The sequence below is a fragment of the Dromiciops gliroides genome, chromosome 3, assembly GCF_019393635.1.
Source record: "Dromiciops gliroides isolate mDroGli1 chromosome 3, mDroGli1.pri, whole genome shotgun sequence".
Lineage (NCBI taxonomy): Eukaryota > Metazoa > Chordata > Mammalia > Microbiotheria > Microbiotheriidae > Dromiciops > Dromiciops gliroides.
The window spans coordinates 417,879,470-417,901,053 of record NC_057863.1 but is presented as its reverse complement, the minus strand read 5'-3'; the positions used below and the strand labels follow the sequence as shown (position 1 = coordinate 417,901,053).

The 21,584-nt window shown below is 38.2% G+C and overlaps 1 protein-coding gene across 1 annotated transcript in view; it reads right to left on the bottom strand.

Moving 5' to 3' along the window:
- Window positions 1-21,584, bottom strand: part of STAT1 (signal transducer and activator of transcription 1) — a 66,026-nt gene that overhangs the window by 35,716 nt on the left and 8,726 nt on the right. The window contains exons 3-10 of the mRNA XM_043994796.1: window positions 19,626-19,770; window positions 17,133-17,231; window positions 13,362-13,451; window positions 11,358-11,436; window positions 10,162-10,253; window positions 8,906-9,057; window positions 4,028-4,186; window positions 3,226-3,318 (exon numbers count right to left, since the gene is read on the bottom strand). Coding sequence (XP_043850731.1) covers window positions 3,226-3,318; window positions 4,028-4,186; window positions 8,906-9,057; window positions 10,162-10,253; window positions 11,358-11,436; window positions 13,362-13,451; window positions 17,133-17,231; window positions 19,626-19,770 — 909 coding nt within the window. The remainder of the gene's footprint in view (window positions 1-3,225; window positions 3,319-4,027; window positions 4,187-8,905; window positions 9,058-10,161; window positions 10,254-11,357; window positions 11,437-13,361; window positions 13,452-17,132; window positions 17,232-19,625; window positions 19,771-21,584) is intronic.

Here is a 21,584-nt window from a genome sequence, read left to right as displayed (position 1 = left end):
ATCTCCCTCTTTAAAATGTAAGCTTCTTGAGGACAGGGACTGTTTTGTTTCTGCTGATTCCTTAGCACTTAGCAAAGTGCATGGTACCTAGTAAGTGTTTTATTTTATTATTATTATTATTACTATTTTTTTTTTGTGAGGCAATTGGGGTTAAGTGACTTGCCCAGGGTCACACAGCTAGTAAGTGTTAAGTGTCTGAGGCCGGATTTGAACTCAGGTCCTCCTGAATCCAGGGCCGGTGCTCTATCCACTGCGCCACCTAGCTGCCCCACATTTTATTTTATTATTTTATTTTTTTCCTAGTAAGTGTTTAATGAATGTTTGTTGATTAACAAAGAACACCTATTTGTCTCTCTTATTTGACCTCCACTGTCTCTCATACTTGTATGATACAAGTACATCCCCTTGTATGTACACAGAATATCCCTGTCTCTCAGCTTGGCCCACCATATCATGAGGGGCCCCAGCCATCCTCACTTCCCTTCTAGCTTGACTCAAGAAGTCTCCCGTGCCAGGAACCTTCTTCCCCTTGCCATGCCCCTTCCCCTAGCTTTTCAGTTTCCTTTTGTGTGTAGTCTTCCTTCTTTAGACTATAAGCTCCTTGAGGGAAAGGACTCTCTTTTTCTTATTTGTGTCCCCGACTCTTAGCACAGTGCTAAGTACATATAGGTATACTTATGTGCTTAATAAAAGTGTATTGGATATGGAAAAATAAGAATATAAGCTCCTCAAAAGCAAGTATTATTTCTCATTTTTGTATTTCTGGGTTTTTACACAGAATCTTGTACCTAGTAGGTGCTTAATAAAATGAGTGACTAGATAAGCCAACCAACACCTCTTATTAAAATAAGTATTGATGAACCATCCTCATTAAAAATGACAGCACAAGAATCATTAGACATTTAGCTTTAGAGGGCAGCTAGGTGGTACAGTGGATAGAACACCAGCCCTGGATAGAACACCAGCCCTGGATTCAGGAGGACCTGAGTTCAAATCCGGCCTCAGATACTTGACATTTACTAGCTGTGTGACCCTGGGCAAGTCACTTAACCCTCATTGCCTTGCACAACTCCCCGCCCCCCCCCAACCAAACCCAACCCAACAAAAAAAAAAAAACAAAAAAAAGAAATTTAGCTTTGATAAACAACAGAACATTGTGCACAGAGACAGCAATATTGTTTGATGAACTGTGAATGACTTAACTCTTCTCAGTAATACAATGATCCCAAAAGACCAATGATGAAGCATACTATGCACCTCCAAAGAAAGAACTGATATTGAGTGAACACAGACTGAAGCATGTTTATTTCATTTTCTTTCCTTTTAATTTTTTTCAAGTTTTCTTGTACAGAATGACTAATATGGTAATATTTTACATAATTGCACATGTATAAGCCATATCTAATTCCAGGGAGTGGGGAGGGGAGGGAGGGAGGGATATAATTTGGAACTCAAAGCTATAAATAAAAATTTAGCTTTGTGGAATGAATTTTAAGACCAAATAGATCAATTAAGGAATGACAGACAAATTGTGGTAAATGATTGTGATGGAATACTACAGTGATACAAGAAATGATGAGTTCGATAATCTTAGAAAAACATGGATAGATGCATGAAATAATGAAGAATGAAATGAACAGAACCAAAAGAATGTTGTATACAGTAACTGCAATATTGTTTTGTTTTTGTTTTTGTTTGTAGGGCAATGAGGGTTAAGTGACTTGCCCAGGGTCACACAGCTAGCAAGTGTCAAGTGTCTGAGGTCATATTTGAACTTAGGTCCTCCTGAATCCAGGGTTGGTGCTTTATCCACTGCGCCACCTAGCTGCCCACTGCAATACTGGTTGTTTTTTTTGGCAGGGCAATGGGGGTTAAGTGACTTGCCCAGGGTCACACAGCTAGTAAGTGTCAAGTGTCTAAGGTCGGATTTGAACTCAGGTACTCCTGAATCCAGGGCTGGTGCTTTATCCACTATGCCACCTAGTTGCCACCTGCAATATTGTTTTAAGAATAATTTTGAGTGACTAAGTCATTTTGACTATTATAAATATCCAAATTAACTACAAAGGACATATGAAAGAAGATGCTATGTGCATCTAGAGAAAGAACTGATAAATAGAAGTACACATGGAAAGAGATATATATATATATATGCACATATACATATACATATACATGTACACACATACACACACACACACATATATGTATGTGTGTGTGTGTGTGTGTGTGTGTGTGTGTGTGTAAAGGTAGCCATCTCATGGGGGGGGAGAAAGGGGAGAAAAGAAAGTTACATGATAACTTTATTATATATTAAAAAGGAATAGCAAGTTATACATAATAGATGTGCGCTTTCATATAAAACCATCTTTTCCCCCCTATTCTACTATGTTATGGAAATGTTTTATTTATTTATTTATTTTTTTTAGTGAGGCGATTGGGGTTAAGTGACTTGCCCAGGGTCACACAGCTAGTAAGTGTTAAGTGTCTGAGGCTGGATTTGAACTCAGGTACTCCTGACTCCAGGGCCGATGCTCTATCTGCTGTGCCGCCTAGCTGCCCCTATTTTTAAATTTTATAATAAAATAAATTTAAAAAATTTTAAAAGACCAAACACATCTAAGAGAGCACTTTGGAAATAGTATGGTCTAATACAAAAATTACTGGGCTAGGAGTCAGCAAATGTTGTACCTCTCTAGGATTAAAAGGCTCAACAGCTGTGAGGAAAAAAAAAAAGGGTTAAAGTCCGATCTTCCCACAAGGTGACAAAATTCTGCCACTAAGAATTCTTTATGGTGGCCTCCTCCATGTCCTCAGCTCAGCTCAGCTCTGTCATTAATTATCTGTGTGATCTTGGGCAAGAGACAATCTGTCTAGATCTCATCTGTCACATGAAGAGATTGGACTAGATGACCTCTAAGAAGGCAGAGTAGAGCCCTTCTTAAAAGTCACCCATATCAGCCTTTCTATTTGATTAGAACGGTTCATTCTCAAGAGACACTATACCAAGAGTGCCCCTCTATATCATGATACAGTGGCAGGGTCTAAGGGACTCTAACATACGGTTTAGGAGAGCTGACAGTCTAGAGAAAACAATGAATAGGAAGAGAATGAGAACTGCGTTATTTCTTTCCCCCAAAGCATGACATGCGATAGCTTTGAAAACAGAAAGTCAGAACAGCCAAGTAAGAAGTAAGAAGATGGTGGAGTTAGGGTCATGATTACCTCAATTTCACAGTGAACTGCACTCCAGTCTTCAGGACTAACGGCCTCTGTGGATGAGTTGGCATACACGGCTGTCTTTCTACCACAAATGAACTGCAATGGCCAAGTAAAATGAAGACAAATGATCACTTACATCTGCTTGATGCAAAAAATACATGATTTTTTTCTATCAGGAAAAACTATGAAAAGACTAAAGGCTAAAAATGGCTCCTCCAGTTTGAGTCACTTTCAGGGACTTGCTTTTAAACATTTTTTTTAGTGAGGCAATGAGGGTTAAGTGACTTGCCCAGGGTCACACAGCTAGTAAGTGTTAAGTGTCTCAGTCCCGATTTGAACTCAGGTACTCTTGACTCCAGGGCTGGTGCTCTATCCACTGCACCACCTAGCTGCCCCAGGGACTTACTTTTACAAGTTTAAAATGCAAGAAAAGCAAAAACCTTACCTAAGCAAGCAAAACAGAAGAATGATGAAAGGAGACATTTTCCAAAGATACAATTCTTGTCTCACTACAAGCTTTCTTAAAAGATTACAGCTCCGATTGGAATTCAGTCATTGAAACATGTTGGTCTAATTTCCAACAGGTGAAATGCTCATATATTAACTCCAGCCATAGCATACTAAGAAAACATTTCAATTATGTCAGGTTAGCCCAGGAAAAATGATGGCCGCCATCAACTGCTCTTTTTTTCTTGGGTTGAACTAATACTCTCAACTACCAATTGCTCCTAAATTACAATAATTTTTATTAGAATAACAATGGCAGAAAATGTTGGCAAATATTGCCGTCCAAGTGCATAGTTACCACTGAATTAGCTGCTTGAAGAGATTCAAAGTTCGGTCGCGTAAAATGTCTTTGTTTTTGGGGATAGGGTCCAGATCGTAGGTGTATTTCTGTTCCAATTCCTCAAGTTTTTTAAGCTGCTGGCGAGCTTGCTGGAGACTTTCAGCAACAATGGTGAACCTGAAAGGAGACATACCATGGATTTCAGAATGACAGTTTACATAGCAAAATGATCAAGACTAAATACAAATTTCTATAAATCCATGAAATCAACAATGTAATTATTGAGCAGCTACACTATTCTAGGTATTATGGGGAATTAAGAAAATTGTACGGGGCAGCTAGGTGGCACAGTGGATAGAGCACCAGCTCTGGAGTCAGGAGGACCTGAGTTCAAATCCGGCCCCAGACACTTAACACTTACTAGCTGTGTGACCCTGAGCAAGTCACTTAACCCCAATTGCCTCACTAAAAAACAAAAACAAAAAAAGAAAATTGTACAACATGGTCCCTTCCCTCAGCATTGAAACATGAGAAAGGAGATCTTGACTCTAGCTCCTTTTACTCTATCCAGCACTCACCAGCTGTAAGAAGCAATGCAGATGGGGGCAGCTAGGTGGCGCAGTGGATAGAGCACTGGCCCTGGAATCAGAAGGACCTGAGTTCAAAGCCAGCCTCAGACACTTAACACTTACTAGCTGTGTGACCCTGGGCAAGTCACTCAACCCCAATTGCCTCACCAAAAATAAAAAAATAATTAAAAAAAAAAAAGAAGCAATGCAGAGTGCTTGGTTGGGAGTCAAGAAATCAGAGTTAAAAACCAAGCTCTACTAATATAGCCAGTGTATGACCTGGGACATGTCACTTCATCTGCCTCTGTTTTCTCAAGGTTGGAACTAGATGGCCTCTGAAGTTCTTTCTATATCTAACTCTATGTCCCTAAGATTCTAAGTCACTTCAGTTCTCTGGGCCTCAGTTTCCTCATGTGTAAAATGAGAGGGATATACTCTAAATGACTCTAAGATCCCTTCTAGTTCCAAATCTTCAGCCCTTGAATGATCTTGGGAAAAATCACTTAACTTTTCTGAGCATCAGTTACTGTATCAACTGAAGGTTTACAAAATATGTTCCAAAGGTAGCTCATCTGATCTTCACAACAATACTGAGAGGTAGGTGCTACAACTACCCTTATTTTATAGATGAGGAAACTGACGTAGACAGAATTTAAGTTAATTACCCGGTGCTACAGAGCTACTAAGTGTCTGAGGCAGAATCGAAACTCAGCTCTTCCTGATCCATCCTCTTAGATGCCTTACTGATTAAATGATGGATAGAGCATTTATTAAGTGTTTCTTGTATGCCAGGAACTGTGAAAATAATAAGAATAATGAGAATGGGGGCTAGACTAGAAAATCCCTTGAGGTCCCTTCTGGCTCCAAGATCTGTAGTATCAGAGATTATATAATTTTTCTCTAGATTCTTTAAAATTGTCCCAAACTTAAAATCCAGTTGGAAATCCAGTTGGTGATTAAGGGCAATTAACAGTTCCCGAGGAATGTCTACTCCTTGGAAGAAGAATAAGCTGGTAAATAAAGTGTCATGATGAAGTAAGTCAGACTTCATAGAGCAAATAAATCCAAATAGATCCTAAGCAAGCATTAAGAAGGAGTTGATAGCCTTGGTCCAATAGGATAATCCAGGGTCAGCATGGAGTAGATAGGAAGAATGCTAAGAAGGGAGCCACAGTATACAGAGACCAAATGGCAGCAGCTTCCCACGATGCCACCATATGTGAAAGTTTTCTCTGGACAATGGCACAATGGGCTCACCTTCTCCTCACTTTGCTAGGCTCACCATGGCTATGAGCCTGGACAATGGGAATAACAAATGCCAAGTGACTGGCAGCAATATCTCACAAAGCAGCAGCTAACTAAATGCTATTTTTTTTTTCCACAAAGAATTTAAGTGCAGAAAAAGCCCACTGCAGGCTGGAATTGCTGGGGAACGTTTGCAAAGCGCTTTACGTAAGTCATCTCATTTGATCCTCATAACACTATTGTGAAGTAGATGTTATCATTATCCCCATTTTATGAAGAAACTAAGGTTGATGGAGGTGAAATGATTTGCCCAGGACCACACAACTAATTAGAGTCTGCAGCAGAATTTGAATTCAGATCTTTCCGACTCCAAGTCAAGCATTCTATCCACTGTACTACTTGGAGAGCCCGGAAAAGAGGTTAAAATTAGGAGAGACAAAAAGGACGAAGAAGATTTGTTATTATTCAGTCATTTAATCACATCTGACTCTTCATGACCCTGTGGACCATAACATGCCAATGGTGACCATGGGGTCTTATTGGCAAAGATACTGGAGTGGTTCGCCATTTCCTTCTCCAGCAGATTAAGGCAGAGGTTAAGTGACTTGCTCAGGGTCACACAGTTAGTAAGTGTCTGAGGTCAAATTTGAACTCAGGTTTTCCTGTCTTGAGGCCCACTAATCTATCCACTGAGTCACCTAGCTGCCAAGGAGAACATTACTGGCAAGGAAAACAATGCACACAAAAGTTTGAAAGTGGAATCTAATGCAGTGTGTGTAGAAGATAGTGCAAATAGCAGCTTGACTAGAATATGTTCTAGGAAGCAACAGGAAAATAATAGGATAGAGATGATGGGGCAAACTTGCGAAAGGTCTTGAAAGCCAAGCAAAAGAATTTAGCCCTGGGGGCAGCTAGGTGGTGCAGTGGATAAAGTACTGGGCCTGGATTCAGGAAGACCTGAGTTCAAATCCATCCTCAGACATTTGACACTTACTAGCTGTATGACCCTGGGCAAGTCACTTAACCCCCATTGCCCTGAAAAAAAAAATAGCCCTGACACAGTAGAAAACAGGAAATGATGGTAGGTTTTTAAAAAAGTAGATATGATGATAATGGCATGGAATTGGAGATATGATCTCACTGATAAAGAGAACTAATAAGGATACTTTCTTTTTTTTTTCTTTGTTTTTGTGAGGCAATTGGGGTTAAGTGACTTTCCCAGGGTCACACAGCTAGTAAGTGTCAAGTGTCTGAGGCCGGGTTTGAACTCAGGTCCTCCTGAATCCAGAGCCAGTGCTTTAACCACTGTGCCACCTAGCTGCCCCAGGATACTTTAAATAATGATAATGATGATAACAAGAAAAATAACAATAATAATGCCTCCTAAAGTATAACCTATCATCTATGTTATAAGGAGGGGAACAGCATCAAATTAAAAGCATGGAAAGACCTGGGAAGATCTATATGAACTTGGTACAAACTGAACAGAGTAGAACCAGGAGATGTTGATCAACTGTGAATGACTTCGTTATTCTCAGTAATATAATGATGAGACAAAATTCCAAAGGATTCATGATGAAAAATGATATTCATCTCCAGAGAAAGAACTGGAGTCAGAATACAGATTTGAACATACTTTTTTTTTTTACTTTATTTTTCTTAGGGTTGGTTATTTTTTTTTTTTGGTCTGTTTTTTTTTTTTTGCAACATGGCCAATATGGAAATGTTGTGTAACTGAACTTGCATAATCTATATCAGAGTGCTTGTCTTCTCAAGGAAAGAGGAAGGGAGGGAATTTGGAACTCAACAATTATTTTTTTTTCAAAAATTATTTTTGAAATGGATGTCAAAATTGTCTTTACATGTAATTGGGAAAAAATAAACAGATTCGAGCATGCCAGTATGAGTGATATATATCAGTAACACTGTGTCCCAAAGCCACTATAACAGCTGTGACAGGCCAACCTGAAATGCTGATTGACTGGGCTTTGGCAATACCACGATTGGGTTAGCACCCTGGCCAGTGTGATGATGAAACTGTTCCTATGAGTACAAGAAACAATCCGACTCAAAACTGTCATGATGATTAGGTTGACACAGAGAACAGCCTAGCTGGCAGCACTCCTTTGTGATCCGGTGTCATGAAATTGTAAAATAAACTGGAACAAATTAGAAATACCAAAACCCTAGGTATTGGAAATGCTTCAGTACACGTGGCATTGACCACTAAATCAAGGAAAACCTAAATTTTCCAGAAAACATGAATTGTTTCATTAGAAACTACTACTATTTCATTCAAAAACAAAAACAAATCTAGAAACAGATTTCATCACATATCGAAGGGCTTCATGCCCTTGTCATGCTACTTTCACCTTCTAGAATTTTGCTCAGATTAGAAGTTAAATTCACTAGCCTATTATTTACAGACTCTGTTCTCTTCCCTTTTTTGAAAATCAGCATAGGTGGTGCAATGGATAAAGTACTGGCCTTGGAGTCAGGAGGACCTGAGTTCAAATCCAGCCTCAGACACTTAACACTTAACTAGCTGTGTGACCCTAGGCAAGTCACTTAACCCTCGTTTGCCCTGCCCCCCCCCCAAATCAGGATACCATTGTGATACTAAACTTTATGAGGAGGATAATATCTCAAAGTTTTAGAAAAGTGTGTTTGTTTTAATACAGAAATGTGAGTGATTGACTTTTGGTGGCTAGAATGAAGGAAAATGTATTTTCTTAGTGTGCCCTTCCCATTGTTATTTTAGCACAACCTTTTGGTGTGTCCTGCCAAATGCTCCAATATGGGGTGCAATATACCCTAGACTTATAACATGAAAAAAATGCAAGCATGATAAATATGGAAACTGCTGATGAAAATTCACTGAGTTGCTAATGCAAAGATACGATGATTTTAAATGTGAATATTTTCAAAACATGAAGAATCATATGGGTGGAAAACCCTGAACTGAAAGTTTAATAGAGTCCATCAAGATGGTTCAGATGTGGGATGAGAACTCTGCATGCTTATTATGCCTGTTGAATAAGTGGCCCACTTTTGCCAAGAGAAGTTAGGTTCTACACCTTACCAGTTCTGTAGCTGATCTAAGCAAGCATTAGGAGGCCCTCCAATGCATGCACTTTGCTGTCTTTGCTTCCATTCCACCAGTTCCTCATTAAGCAAAACATTCTGGATAAGTTCTGTCACATTTAAGAGGTCTATTATTTTCTGCACAACTTCCTAAAGATCAAGAGACATAGAAAGAAAGTAGAATCAATTAATTTTTTCTTTGTCAATTATAGTGGCTTTTATTAATAATTCATACTTATAAAACTTTACGTTTGAATAAATTGTGGTATGTGAATATAATGTAATCCCATTGGGCTATAAGAAATGAGTAATAAAAAGATGGTTTCAAAGTGACATGGGAAGGTTTGTGTGAACTGATGCAGAGTGAAATGAGCAGAGCCAGAGGAGCAATCCATCCTATAACATCAACATTATAAACATGAACAATTTTGAGAGACTCAAAGCTCTGATCACCCGAGTGATAAACCATGATTCTAGAGGACTAATAAAAGGGAACACTGCCCAAGTTATGACAGAAATATATGCAGAATAATGCATTTTTGTATGTGACTAGTGTGAAAAAATTTTCCTTTCCTTTTTCTTTTCTTTCTTCCTCCTTCCCATCCATTTTTTCTTTCCTTCTTTCTTTCTTTTTTCTTCTTTCCTTCCTTCTCTCTCTTTTTCATTCTTTTTTCTCCTCCCTCTTTCTTCCTTTCTCTCCATCTTCTTCTTTATCTGTCTCCCGCTCTCTTTCCTTCCCTCCCTCCCAAACTCTCTCCCTGATTCCCTCCTTTCTTGCCTCCCTTCTTCCCTCCAACTCTCCTTCCTTTCTTCTTTCCTTTTAAATTCACAGGGGAGGCCGGAGGGTGAAAAAAATTCTTAATAATTAAAAAAAATAAAAACAAAACATTTTAAAGTGCTATTCATCTGGTCTAATTTCCCAAGCTAGTCAGACATTCCTCTTGCCTCAAGAAGATATCTAAGCTAACTGCCTACAAAAATAATTTTCCCTGAATTTTAGCCTTAATATGTTGATCATTCACATTCAGTGATTTTAGTTTTTTGTTTTTTGTTTTTTTTTTTTTTAAGTGAGGCAATTGGGGTTAAGTGACTTGCCCAGGGTCACACAGCTAAGTAAGTGTCAAGTGTCTGAGGCCGGATTTGAACTCAGGTACTCCTGAATTCAGGGCCGGTGCTTTAACCACTGCGCCATCTAGCTGCCCCACATTCAGTGATTTTAAAACAAGAGGTTGCCTTAAACACAGGAACAATTACCTTTCTCTTTTGATCCAGCATTAAGTACATCTTTTGGATTAACATCTTTTCCTGCTTATGTTCATTTGGTGCCACATTAGCATGTTCATGCTCTATGGATTTAAATCACACAGATAATTATAAGCATGCAGATTAGTAGGAGTTCGACAAAAGTGAATGAGAAGCCTAAATTGCTCTCCAAGTCTTCCAAATATTAGTCTTCCTTTTAAAAGTTGAACAGGAAAATTTTCCAAAGTGTAAAAATGGGACTTTCTGCTTCCACGGTCAAATATATTTATTTTCAGTATAATTCCTTTGAAACCCTGAATTGAAGGCGTTCTCTTCTGATAAACTAAATAAATCAGGACTCCATTAACATTTTAAATGATATATTGGGTATCACTCCGACAACCAACAAATAGAACAATGATTACATTCAAAAGAACAATTGCAAAGATCAAGTCTGTATAACAATAAGTGAAATTAATGGTGTATCAACACCGAAGGGCTGGGATAAGGAAGAAGGATTAGAATTATTCTGTTTGACTCCAGAGAGCAGGACTAGGAACAGAGAGTGAAAATGGTCAAGAAGCACATTCAAGTCTGGAAGAGAGTAAAATGCCTTCAAAATTAGGGCTATTCAAGAATTAAATGGGTTACCTTGGGAGGAAGTGAGTCACCCCTCATTAAAGGTTTTTACACAGTCTTGAAGATGCACTTGGAGATGCAGCAGAAAAGATTCTTGTTCATGGGACTGAGATTTCTTCAAACTCTAAGATTCCGGGATTTAGTGAATCTAAGCAATTACTGTTTGCAGACTGTTGTTTTACCCCAAATCAAATATGCTGGTTCTATTCTCTCATGCATAATGAGTTCCCAAGGGTGTAGAAGTATCTGACATGTCATTCAACAAAAACCATTCATATCAGGTTTTTTCAGTTGCTATCTTTTTTTTTTAAAAGCAACACAGTGAAGGAACACCAAAAACACAAGGAAAAATGTTTATTAAAGTATGTGCAGGGAGTGGTATTATATTTGTAAAGTGTTTTAGTCTCCAGGAAGAAAGAATACAGTGAAAAGATGAACTCTAAATAATGAAATCATGAGCACATTTTTTTAAAAAAGCACTCATGTCTCTAAGCTTGATTGTGTCTGTGTGACTAGGACAACTTTTAATTGAACAAATGAGCAAATCATTCTGAATTATGAACTCTTACCTCTGTTACTAAGGGTTTTGCATTTAAAGTCATATTCATCTTGTAAATCTTCCAGCACCTTTATCTCTTGTTCTATGTCCTGCAAATTAGGATATAGTATTTATTTAATGACAGTTGACAATATCATTCCTCTGGTATCCAATGAAGCAGCCAGAAAACGTGTCATCTAGCTGTTCTTTTTACAGTAATATGCTTTTCTTTTTTTTTGTGTGTGTGTGTGGGGCAATGGGGGTTAAGTGACTTGCCCAGGGTCACACAGCTGGTAAGTGTCAAGTGTCTGAGGCTGGATTTGAACTCAGGTACTCCTGAATCCAGGGCCGGTGCTTTATCCACTGCGCCACCTAGCCACCCCCTGTAATATGCTTTTCTAATGAAATAATTCTCATTTTCTTTAAGGTGCATTGAGCATGAAAAATAATATGAAGAGATAGTAAATAGCTCCTAATCTATGAACATACTTGCGTTAACATTAATTTTTAAGAAAAAATCCCCCAAACCCCAATTTAATACCACAATAAAGACAGCAGTTTGGGTCTCTAATTCTCTAGTTCCATGGACTTTATAGTTCTTTTCCATTTATTTCCAGAAACTGGTTAGAAAAGACTGCTTGTGTAATGAGGTTTGATTCCATGGGCATAGCAGGAAAACCAAACCAACAAATGACTTCTTCATGCCTTACAAAACACAACCTATGCACCCCACTTCCAGTCACATTTCAGAGGCTCCTGGTACTATAGATTTAGAAAGCTCATCTATTCCAACATTCTCCTCTTTCAGGTGAGGAAACTGACAGCCCAGAGAGGTTCATCGATTTGCCCAGTGCCACACAGTAAGTGACTTGTATTTGACTTTGGGTCCCTGACTCCAAATCTGGGGCTTTTTGCACAGCACTACACTGCCCAAATGGTTATTGTTGGTTTCTGGACAGATGGGCCATGTCAGTTGCCATATCATTCCTTGGGTATCTAGGGACTAAAGTCACCCACCAAAATTTGGAAGAAGACATGAGTCATACTCTGAAACAAGAAAGAAAAGCCTTTACTGTATGGGTCTGAGCCTATGAAGAGACTGTGATCTTGATCTGTGCCAGAATTTCTCACCCTCACCCTGTCCATGTAGGCAATGGATAACTACTAGCTGAATCACCTGGGCTGTCCAAGGACCATGTGGTAAGTTTTGACTTTGCAAAGCCAAAGCTTACCATATGGGGGCCTGCAAGATGGGGGCAAATTTTGACTTTTTGTTGGGCAGTCACAAATAAGTGGCCTATATCATAGAGGCAAATCAGTGATTCTGGTGGTAGTTTTAAGCACATTTACAGAGGGTGAGGGGACTACAGGAAAACCAATTTTATCTCAAAAGAGAATTCACCTTTATGATGCAATGAGGTTTATAAGGAAGCATCTGGGTAGCCCAGTGGATATAGGGCTGGGCTCGGAGTCAGGAATAATTGAGTTCAAATCCAGTCTCAGACACTTACTAGCTATATGATCCTGGGCAAGTCACTTAACCTCTGCCTTCATCGAACAACAATGACAAAAAGGTTTGTAAAGTGCTTTCCCTACTATAGTCCTGTGAGCTGGTTTAAAGAGTTAAAGAGGTCACAGTCTTATTAAGGTCTCAAGGTGATATTCTTTGTTCATCTAAACAAAAAACACTATTGCAAAGTATCAACTGAAAGCTCCTGGGTTTGAATAAAAAACAATTAAAACCTCTTTTCCTTCTACATAGTGAATAGCATAGTGAAAAGAAAACCATCCTCCGCATAAGGGAGACCCAGGTTCTAATTCTACCTCTGCAACATATTGGCCCAGTCCCAGGCAGATAGATCACTTAGGCAACTCCATGAGACTATAAATTTTGTAGTACTTGCCAAAATGCTTTGTAGAGGGCATTCCTCCAATCAGTGAAGTCATAGCTCTGAACCCACCCTCTTCCCTCACCAAAAAAATAAAGGAAGACAACTGTCAATAGAGAGCAGATACATATTCACTCTATACTCACCATAACTCTCTCCTTCACATTTTTGACTTTCAGATCAATTTCCTTTTGTTTGCCTGGAACAACAGCATTCTGAATATTCCCCATATGAGCCTGTCATAAAAAAGGCACAGTCAACAGAATTTTTCCAAATGTTTTCTGCTATTTACACCCCATATTTAGGTCAGACACATGTGTCACAAATCACATCTACACTCCAATCATATGCAGATCTTCCCGTAAGTATGATATCCACAAAAAAGAGCCTTTAGCATATCTCTTATAGGAATCAGAATGAAAAGCAGACGTGACTCTAGACCAAGCTTCATTCTGAATCCTAGACAAAGTAAAACATGTACATATACACACAACCATGAATTTTTACTTTATTAAGTTCTGCATACTGGGATGTATTCATGTATACACAGGGCTTTCATTCATTGATCCCATCACAAATTAGTTAATAAATATAAATTCAGAGATGTCTGAGGCTACCCACTGACTTTTCTGAGAGTACAGGACTTAATAATGGTAGCATCCATTTGTATATATTATCCTATATGCATTGATGCTGCCATTTTTTTCAGCCTGTGGGCACCTAGTTAGCAGGGTTGCCTTCCAAAGGAGGAAAGCCAAGGGGGTGAAAGGCCTGGAGAAGAAAACAAACTTTAAGTGGGAATAGAATAGCCATCTTCAATTATTTGAAGGAATGTTTTATGGAAGACAAATTAGATGTATTGTTTGATTCCAGAAAGCATTTATTTTGTTTGTTTGTTTGTTTTAGGTTTTTGGTTTTTGTGGGGGCAATGAGGGTTAAGTGACTTGTCCAGGGTCACACAGCTAGTAAGTGTCAAGTATCTGAGTCTGCATTTGAACTCAGGTTCTCCTGAATCCAGGGTCGGTACTTTATCCACTGCGCCACCTAGCTGCCCCACAGAAAGCATTTCTATGAGTGACAAAGTCAGACTCTGTCTGACTTGATATAAGAAAAATCTTGCTAAGTTAGAGCTATCCAAAAGTCGAATGTGTTGCATAGGGAAATAAGAGGAATCACTTACTAGTGGTCTCTAAGTTGATATCAGCTGACCACTTGTCAAGCATGTGGTAGAGCAGGTTATTGTTCAAATTCAGATATCCTTGGCTGTCCTTCCCCAGTTACCTATCTGGTGTAGTGCACTAAGCTATACAAGTAGAATTTACTAAATGCTTTTGATGATTACTTTTCATTGTACTGATCAGAGTTCTATCAAAAGTCTATCAAAACTTTTCTCTCTCTCTCTCTCTCTTTCTTTTTTTTTTTTGGTGAGGCAGTTGGGGTTAAGTGACTTGCCCACGGTCACACAGCTAGTAAGTATCAATCGTCTGAGGCCGGATTTGAACTCAGGTACTCCTGACTCCAGGATTGGTGCTCTATCCACTGCGCCACCTAGCTGCCCCAGCTTTTTTCTTTATAATGTTGTTGATAGTACATAAATTGTTCTCCTGTTTCTGCTCACTCCACTCTGCATCAGTTCATATAGTCTTCCCATGTTTCTCTTAAATTGTCCCTTTCATCATTTCTTCTTCATTTTATTTTATTTTTCTTGTTTTTGTTTTTTGAGGCAATTGGGGTTAAGTGACTTGCCCAGGGTCACACAGCTAGTAAGTGTCAAGTGTCTGAGGTCAGATTTGAACTCAGGTCCTCCTGACTCCAGGGCTGGTGCTCTATCCACTGCGCCACCTAGCTATCCCCCTTTCATCATTTCTTATGGCTCAATAATATTTCATTACACCCATAAACCACAGTTTGTTTAGCTGTGTCCTATTTTTGAGTACCTCCCCTCAGTTTCTAGTTCTTTGCTATAAGAAAAAAAAAGCTGCTATAAATAATTTTGTACATATGGATCCTTTTTCTCATTTTTTAATTTCCTTAGAGGATAGACTTAGTGGTGGAGGAAAATATGGGGAAACAGGGGAACCAAAGGAAGAGAACATGGTAGAGAACATTTGGGTAAAGATCAATGAAGGCAGTAGAAGCAACGTTGTTATCAGAGCATACAGACAGAAACAGGAAAGAGAAAATAAATGAGAAATTTGAGAAATGTTTGTATGCAGGAATTATATAGTGATGGGGGTTCAAAGAATAGAACATCTGTTGGAGTTCTCTCTAGAAGAAGCATAGCAGCCAATCATTTACTGACCAGTCTAATTATAACCTTCAAAGACAGGAAAAAATACCAAGGGAACATCCTATTCTGGTTTTAATTCTTACCAGTAAGGAGGAAGTAGTTGCTGAGGTGAAAATGTTGAGAACTTTTGAGGGAAGTGACCACTTCTTCTTAGAGTCTATGATACAGAAGGAGAAGGAGGAGAAGGAGGAAGAGGAAGAAGAGGAAGAGGAGAAGAAGGAGGAGGAGGATGGTGGAGGAGGAGGATGGAAGAGAAGGAGGAGGAGGAAGAGGAGGAGGAGGAAGAGGAGAAGGAGGAGGAGGAAGAAGAAGAAGAAGAAGAAGAAGAAGGAGGAGGAGGAGGAGGAGGAGGAGGAGGAAGAAGAGGAGGAAGAGGAGGAGAAAGCCTGGAAGAGTCTGACATGTACTTGATATTTTGGGGCTCAAAGAAAGCATAGGAAGTATCCAGTGGTCTAAAATTTTACAAGGACGTTGGCCCAGGAGGGATGAGCAACTCTTAATAATAATAATTCTTAAAGTACAAATATGAATAATCCAAATGAGGAGGAAAAAGAGAATGAGCTAAAGAGACTTATGTGACTGCACAGGGAGCTCACCAATCAACTCAAATTTTAAAAAGGCATGTACAGAAGATGGAAGCAATGGCAGGTGAGAGAGAATGAATACCAATGTGTGGCACAGCCGTGTAGGAACATAATCAGGGGCACAAAAGTACAGAATGAGATGAGGCTAGTGAGGAAAGCTAAGAATAACAAAAGTTAAGATTTTTGGCTATATTGAGAAAGAGGAGGTGTAAAGAAAGGCTAGGACTGCTGGGACAATAATAATTAGTGATACAGAGAAGGCAGAGGTGCTCAGTTTTTATTTTGCTTCTGACTTCCGTGACAGGAAAATGATTTTTGGAATGTAAAAGACTGAACAAATTTGGTTAATTAGCGGGGCAGCTAGGTGGCACAGTGGATAAAGCACCCACCCTGGATTTAGGAGGACTAGAGTTCAAATCCAGTCTCAGACACTTGAAACTAGCTGTGTGACTCTGGGCAAGTCACTTAACCCTCATTGCCCCACAAAAAACCAAAACAAAACAAATTAAAAAACAAAAACAAACAAAAAATTAGTTAATTAGGAAATGAAACTTAAGATCAAGAGGGAGAGAATAAGACTCCAATTCACTGTAATTGGTGAATGCAAGTCACCAGGCCTAAATGAACTCTATCTTAGGGTACTAACCTAATAGATGTGACTACTGAGCCACTGACAATTATCTCTAAAAGATCATGGAGAAAGGGAAAGGCATTTCAGGATTAGAGATGGATAAGAGTTGTCCTGATCTTCAAAAAAGAGAATGGAGCCTTCATATTATAGGCCAGAAAGCTCAACTCCAATTTTTGGCTAAATTCTAGAAATGTACATCTACGAAAAAAAAGGAGTGTGTCCCAAGGGCCAGCATGGCTTCATCAAGAACAGTTCCAGAACAAGCTAATTTATTCATTAGACAAGTAATTAGGCATTTGGACCAAAGAAATCTTGTAGATATAGTCGGCCTACAATTTTTACAGTCACTACAGACAGACCATTTTTTAAAAAACTTAATTCTTCACACATGTTCTAGTAGGGCAAAAAGTACCTGTTCAAATAGCTGGGCAGCTCCCAGGATTTTCCTCTCTTCTTTCAGACAATTAGAGATGATCATAGACATCTGTATTGGATCTTCCTGAAAATTATCCTAGGTGCATGGCATGAAAAACAAAATTAAAAATTGAAATCAATTATCACTGGAATTGGGAAAACATTTCTTATTCCTGAGGTGCACTTGCATTCATTTATCATCACTTGTATTAGCTCTTAAAAAGTTTGTAATTTCTATCAGTTTCTTCTCAATTAATTATATCAGAACATTTCTTTACCTTTTCTTATTAGAACAAGTAACATATTCTCCTTGACTAAAAATATTTTCATAAATCATTTATAATTTCTTGATCTATTATTCTACCGTCCCTCAATTTTGTGTCAGCATTATACCATTTGCATAGCATGAAAAATACTGCTCTTCTTGGCTATAAATGGTATCCCCCAAACTATTAAAATGATGGAAAATATTTATAGTACTTCCACGCACTAGTTGATCTCTTTGACAATATATATTTCCCTTCATTTTGGAATTTCTATTCTCTCTGGAGCTCATCTCTCTTTCTCTCTCTCTCTCTCTCTCTCTCTCTCTCTCTCTCTCTCTTTCTCCCTCCCTCCCTTCCATATATGTGTGTATGTGTATACTATATATATATATATATATAGTATACACACACATACATATATATATATAGTATACACACACATACATATATATATATCTATATATATCAGGATTCAGGTATCTGTTGCTTTTTTGTCTTTTAGAAAACTGGATAAGTCCAACATAATTAGCAACAAAGCAAGCTTATTTAAACAAATCCTATTTTCCCACACTGATTTTCATTATAAAATTGGAACAAAAGTCATATAGGGAAAAGAAAATGAACTTCCCAAAAGACTGAACTAAACATTTTTGTCTGATAATTAAAATGGCAGGGAACACAGTATAGTAGAAAGGATACTGACATAACAGAATTTCCGAGTTGAAAGGAACCTTAGCATCCAACAAGTCCAACCCCTGCCCTTCCCACTCATCACAAAATCCCTACTATAAAACATCCTACAAGTGATCATTCAGACTTTTTTTGTTTTGTTTTGTTCTTTTGTTTTTTGCAGGGCAATGAGGGTTAAGTGACTTGCCCAGGGTCACACAGCTAGTAAGTGTCAAGTGTCTGAGGCCAGATTTGAACTCAGGTACTCCTGAATCCAGGGCCGGTGCTTTACCACTGTGCCATCTAGCTGCCCCCCATTCAGCCTTTTTTTGAAGATCTCCAATGACATAGATCCCATCATCTCCTAGGGTAGCCTGTTCTAGTCAGAAAAAGCTTTAACTGGAAGGAATTTTTTCATTATATCAAGTTTAAATTTGACTCTGACTTCTACCCATTAGTAAACAGGCTCATTAGAAATGGGTTCAAATTCCAGCTTTGTCATTTACGAATTGTTTGATTTTGAATAAGTTATTTAACTTCTCTAGGATTCAATTTCTTCATCCATAAAGTAAGGAGATTAGAAGAGAGAATCTCTAAGGTCGCTTTTGATTCTAAATCCCATGGTCCTATGATGGTCAAGTCTAGGGCATCCTAGGTGTTGGAGTGCTCCTGTAGAATTTTTCGGTATCTTATATCACTCTAGAATCTTCCTATTGCCATCACATCCTTTACTCCCTCCTAAACTATAAGAATTTCCTTTGTGATTTGAGATATAATTAGTCAGTCAATAAATATTCATTAAGTGCCTATTAGATGCCTGGCACTGTGCTATACAATGGGAATACAAAAAGAGGTAGAAGGCAGGCCCTGCCCTTAAGGAGCTCACAAGCTAATGAGAAAAGCACTGGACTAAGAGCTAGTGACTAGGCTAGGAATCCTGACTTGGCCACCAGTTATTGCATGACCTTGGATAAGTCACTCCATCTTCGTGATACTCATCTAAAAAATAAGGGGGTAGGACTAAATATAGATCTTTATACCTCACATATGTAAAAAATCTGTTTCTATAACCCCATATCTTCAGTTCCTGAAATCTAGTTTTTCTAATTCATTTGTCTAAATTTGTATAGTATTTCATAAGATTATCATTGATTTAGAACTTGAAAAGGTCTTAGAGATCACCTAACCCCACCCCTAAGTTTTCCAAATCAGGAAACTGAGGCCAAGATAGATGAAGTAACTTGCCTAAAGTCACAGGAGTTTGAACTAAGATTTGAACCCAGAAGTTCCTTGACTCCAAATCCAGCATTATTTTCATTGCATTATACTGTGGTTCACTAAGAGGTGCTGATATAAAATTCATGGTTTATATTACATGTGAAGCTAAAGTTTTTATGAAATGAAGGGATTGCTTCATTTTACTCATTCTGTAAATTTTAAAATTCTATGTAATTAGTTTATTCAAAATGAGAGCAATAGGTAAATTAATATCACATAATCTTTGTGAACTTCCAGGTAGCAACATGGCAACATTTCCATCAAAGACTAAAACATACCTGAAGATTACGTTTGCTTTTCCTTATATTGTGTTGCAGCAAAAAATTGTTCTCTAGAGAGAAGCGGCTATATTGATCATCCAGCTGAGAGAGAAGTTCATGAAAACATACTGTGGCAAAGGAGACATCAATGGCAGCATGCTCCCTGGGAGAGTCAAAAAAAGACAATTATTAATTCTTGCTAATATTAAAATGGCAAATATGAAAGTCCACCTGCATGGTACACTGGAAAGGATGCTGGATTTGGAGTCAGAGGACCTCAAATTCCACCTCTGCCACTTATTCCCTGGGTCTTGATCCAATCACTTAACCTCTTTTTTTTTGTGTGTGAGGCAATTGGGGTTAAATGACTTGCCTAGGGTCACACAGCTAGTAATTGTTAAGTGTCTGAGGTCGGATTTGAACTCAGGTCCTTCTGAATCCAGGGCTGGTGCTCTATCCACTGCGCCACCTAGCTGTCCCCACTTAACCTCTTTTGAACTCAGTTTCATCTGTAAAATGAGAGGGCTGGACTTGATCTAAATCTATGATCCTATATGGAAAGGGATGGGGAACTGAATCTATGATTTCACTGATATAGGGAACTCCTGGGTGAGATTCTCTCTAATAATTCCAGTTGGCACATTCTCTCCAACTTATAGTCAGAGAGTTGCTCAGGGCAGTGAGAGGTTAACTGATTTGCCCAAGGTTTACAGTCAGAATATGTCAGAGAGGACTTAAACTCAGGTCTTCCTGTCTTGGAGGCCAGCTCTCTATGATGCTGTCTGTCATGATTATTTTTCTAAAAGGAATATAACTTCTAATTTCACCACCTTTTCCATATTTCACAAGATAGAAGAGAAGTTTATATCAAGACACTCTAAAAGCTAATTCAATCAGAGATACTTTAGAAGATTTATTTAACCTGATAGAGAACCAAGTGAGCAGAATCAAGAAAATGATATACCCAGTAACCACAATAATGCAAAGAATAACAACTTTAAATTAAAGACAAGAGAATTCATCAATGCAATAATGAAGCTTGATTCTATAGGATTGATGATGAAATATATTTCCTTCCTTTCTGTAGAAGGGAGGCAGAACACATATACAGACAATGGCAGAGTGAGGCATATGTTGTCAGGAATGATCAACGCATCAGTTTGTTTTGCTAAATTGTACTTTGTTAAAATGGAGAGTTCTAGAAGAAGACAGGAATGTTTTTTAAAATGCCACTTTCTTAAACAAAAGAAAGTTAATTCAAGAAACTGATTATATAAAACATGTTTTGTTACAATATAGTTTTGATTTTCTTTTAATTTGCTAACTCTTTAACTTGCATTTTGACTTGAAGATATATTCCTTCATTGTTTTCTGTCTTGATTTAGTGGATTTGGGAAGATACATAAAATAATGACATTTGGAAAGTTATTTTAAAAGAGTTTAATATCTAAAGCATTTAAACCTTTTTTGCATCCAGGTGCCATTTGCTATGATCACAAATATTCATCCTTCACAGACCATAGCATCACATAATTTAGAGTTAAATGGGATAGTCATCTCATTCAAACCATATCCAATAGGAATTTCTATTATAAAATACTTGGAAAGTAGTCATTCAGCCTTTTCCTGAATATTTCCAATGAAGGGGAACCATCCTCTCTTAAGGCAGACCCTTTTCCTTCTGAAAAGCTATAAATGTTAGGACATTTTCCCTCGCATCAAGTCTAAATTAGCTTCTTGCAACTTTCACCAATTGATCTTAGTTCCGCTACTGGAACCAAATAGGAAGGTTCTTCTTTCATGTGACAATTATTCAACTCAGCCATCAAATGTCCCCAAGGCTCTTTTCCAGGCTAAACACCTTGAGTGCTTTCAACTAATTATCATATGACAAGGACTCAAGGCCCTTAGACAACTTCATTGCCCATCTCTGGATACTCTCCAATTAATATTATTCCTAAACTATAGTACCTGTAA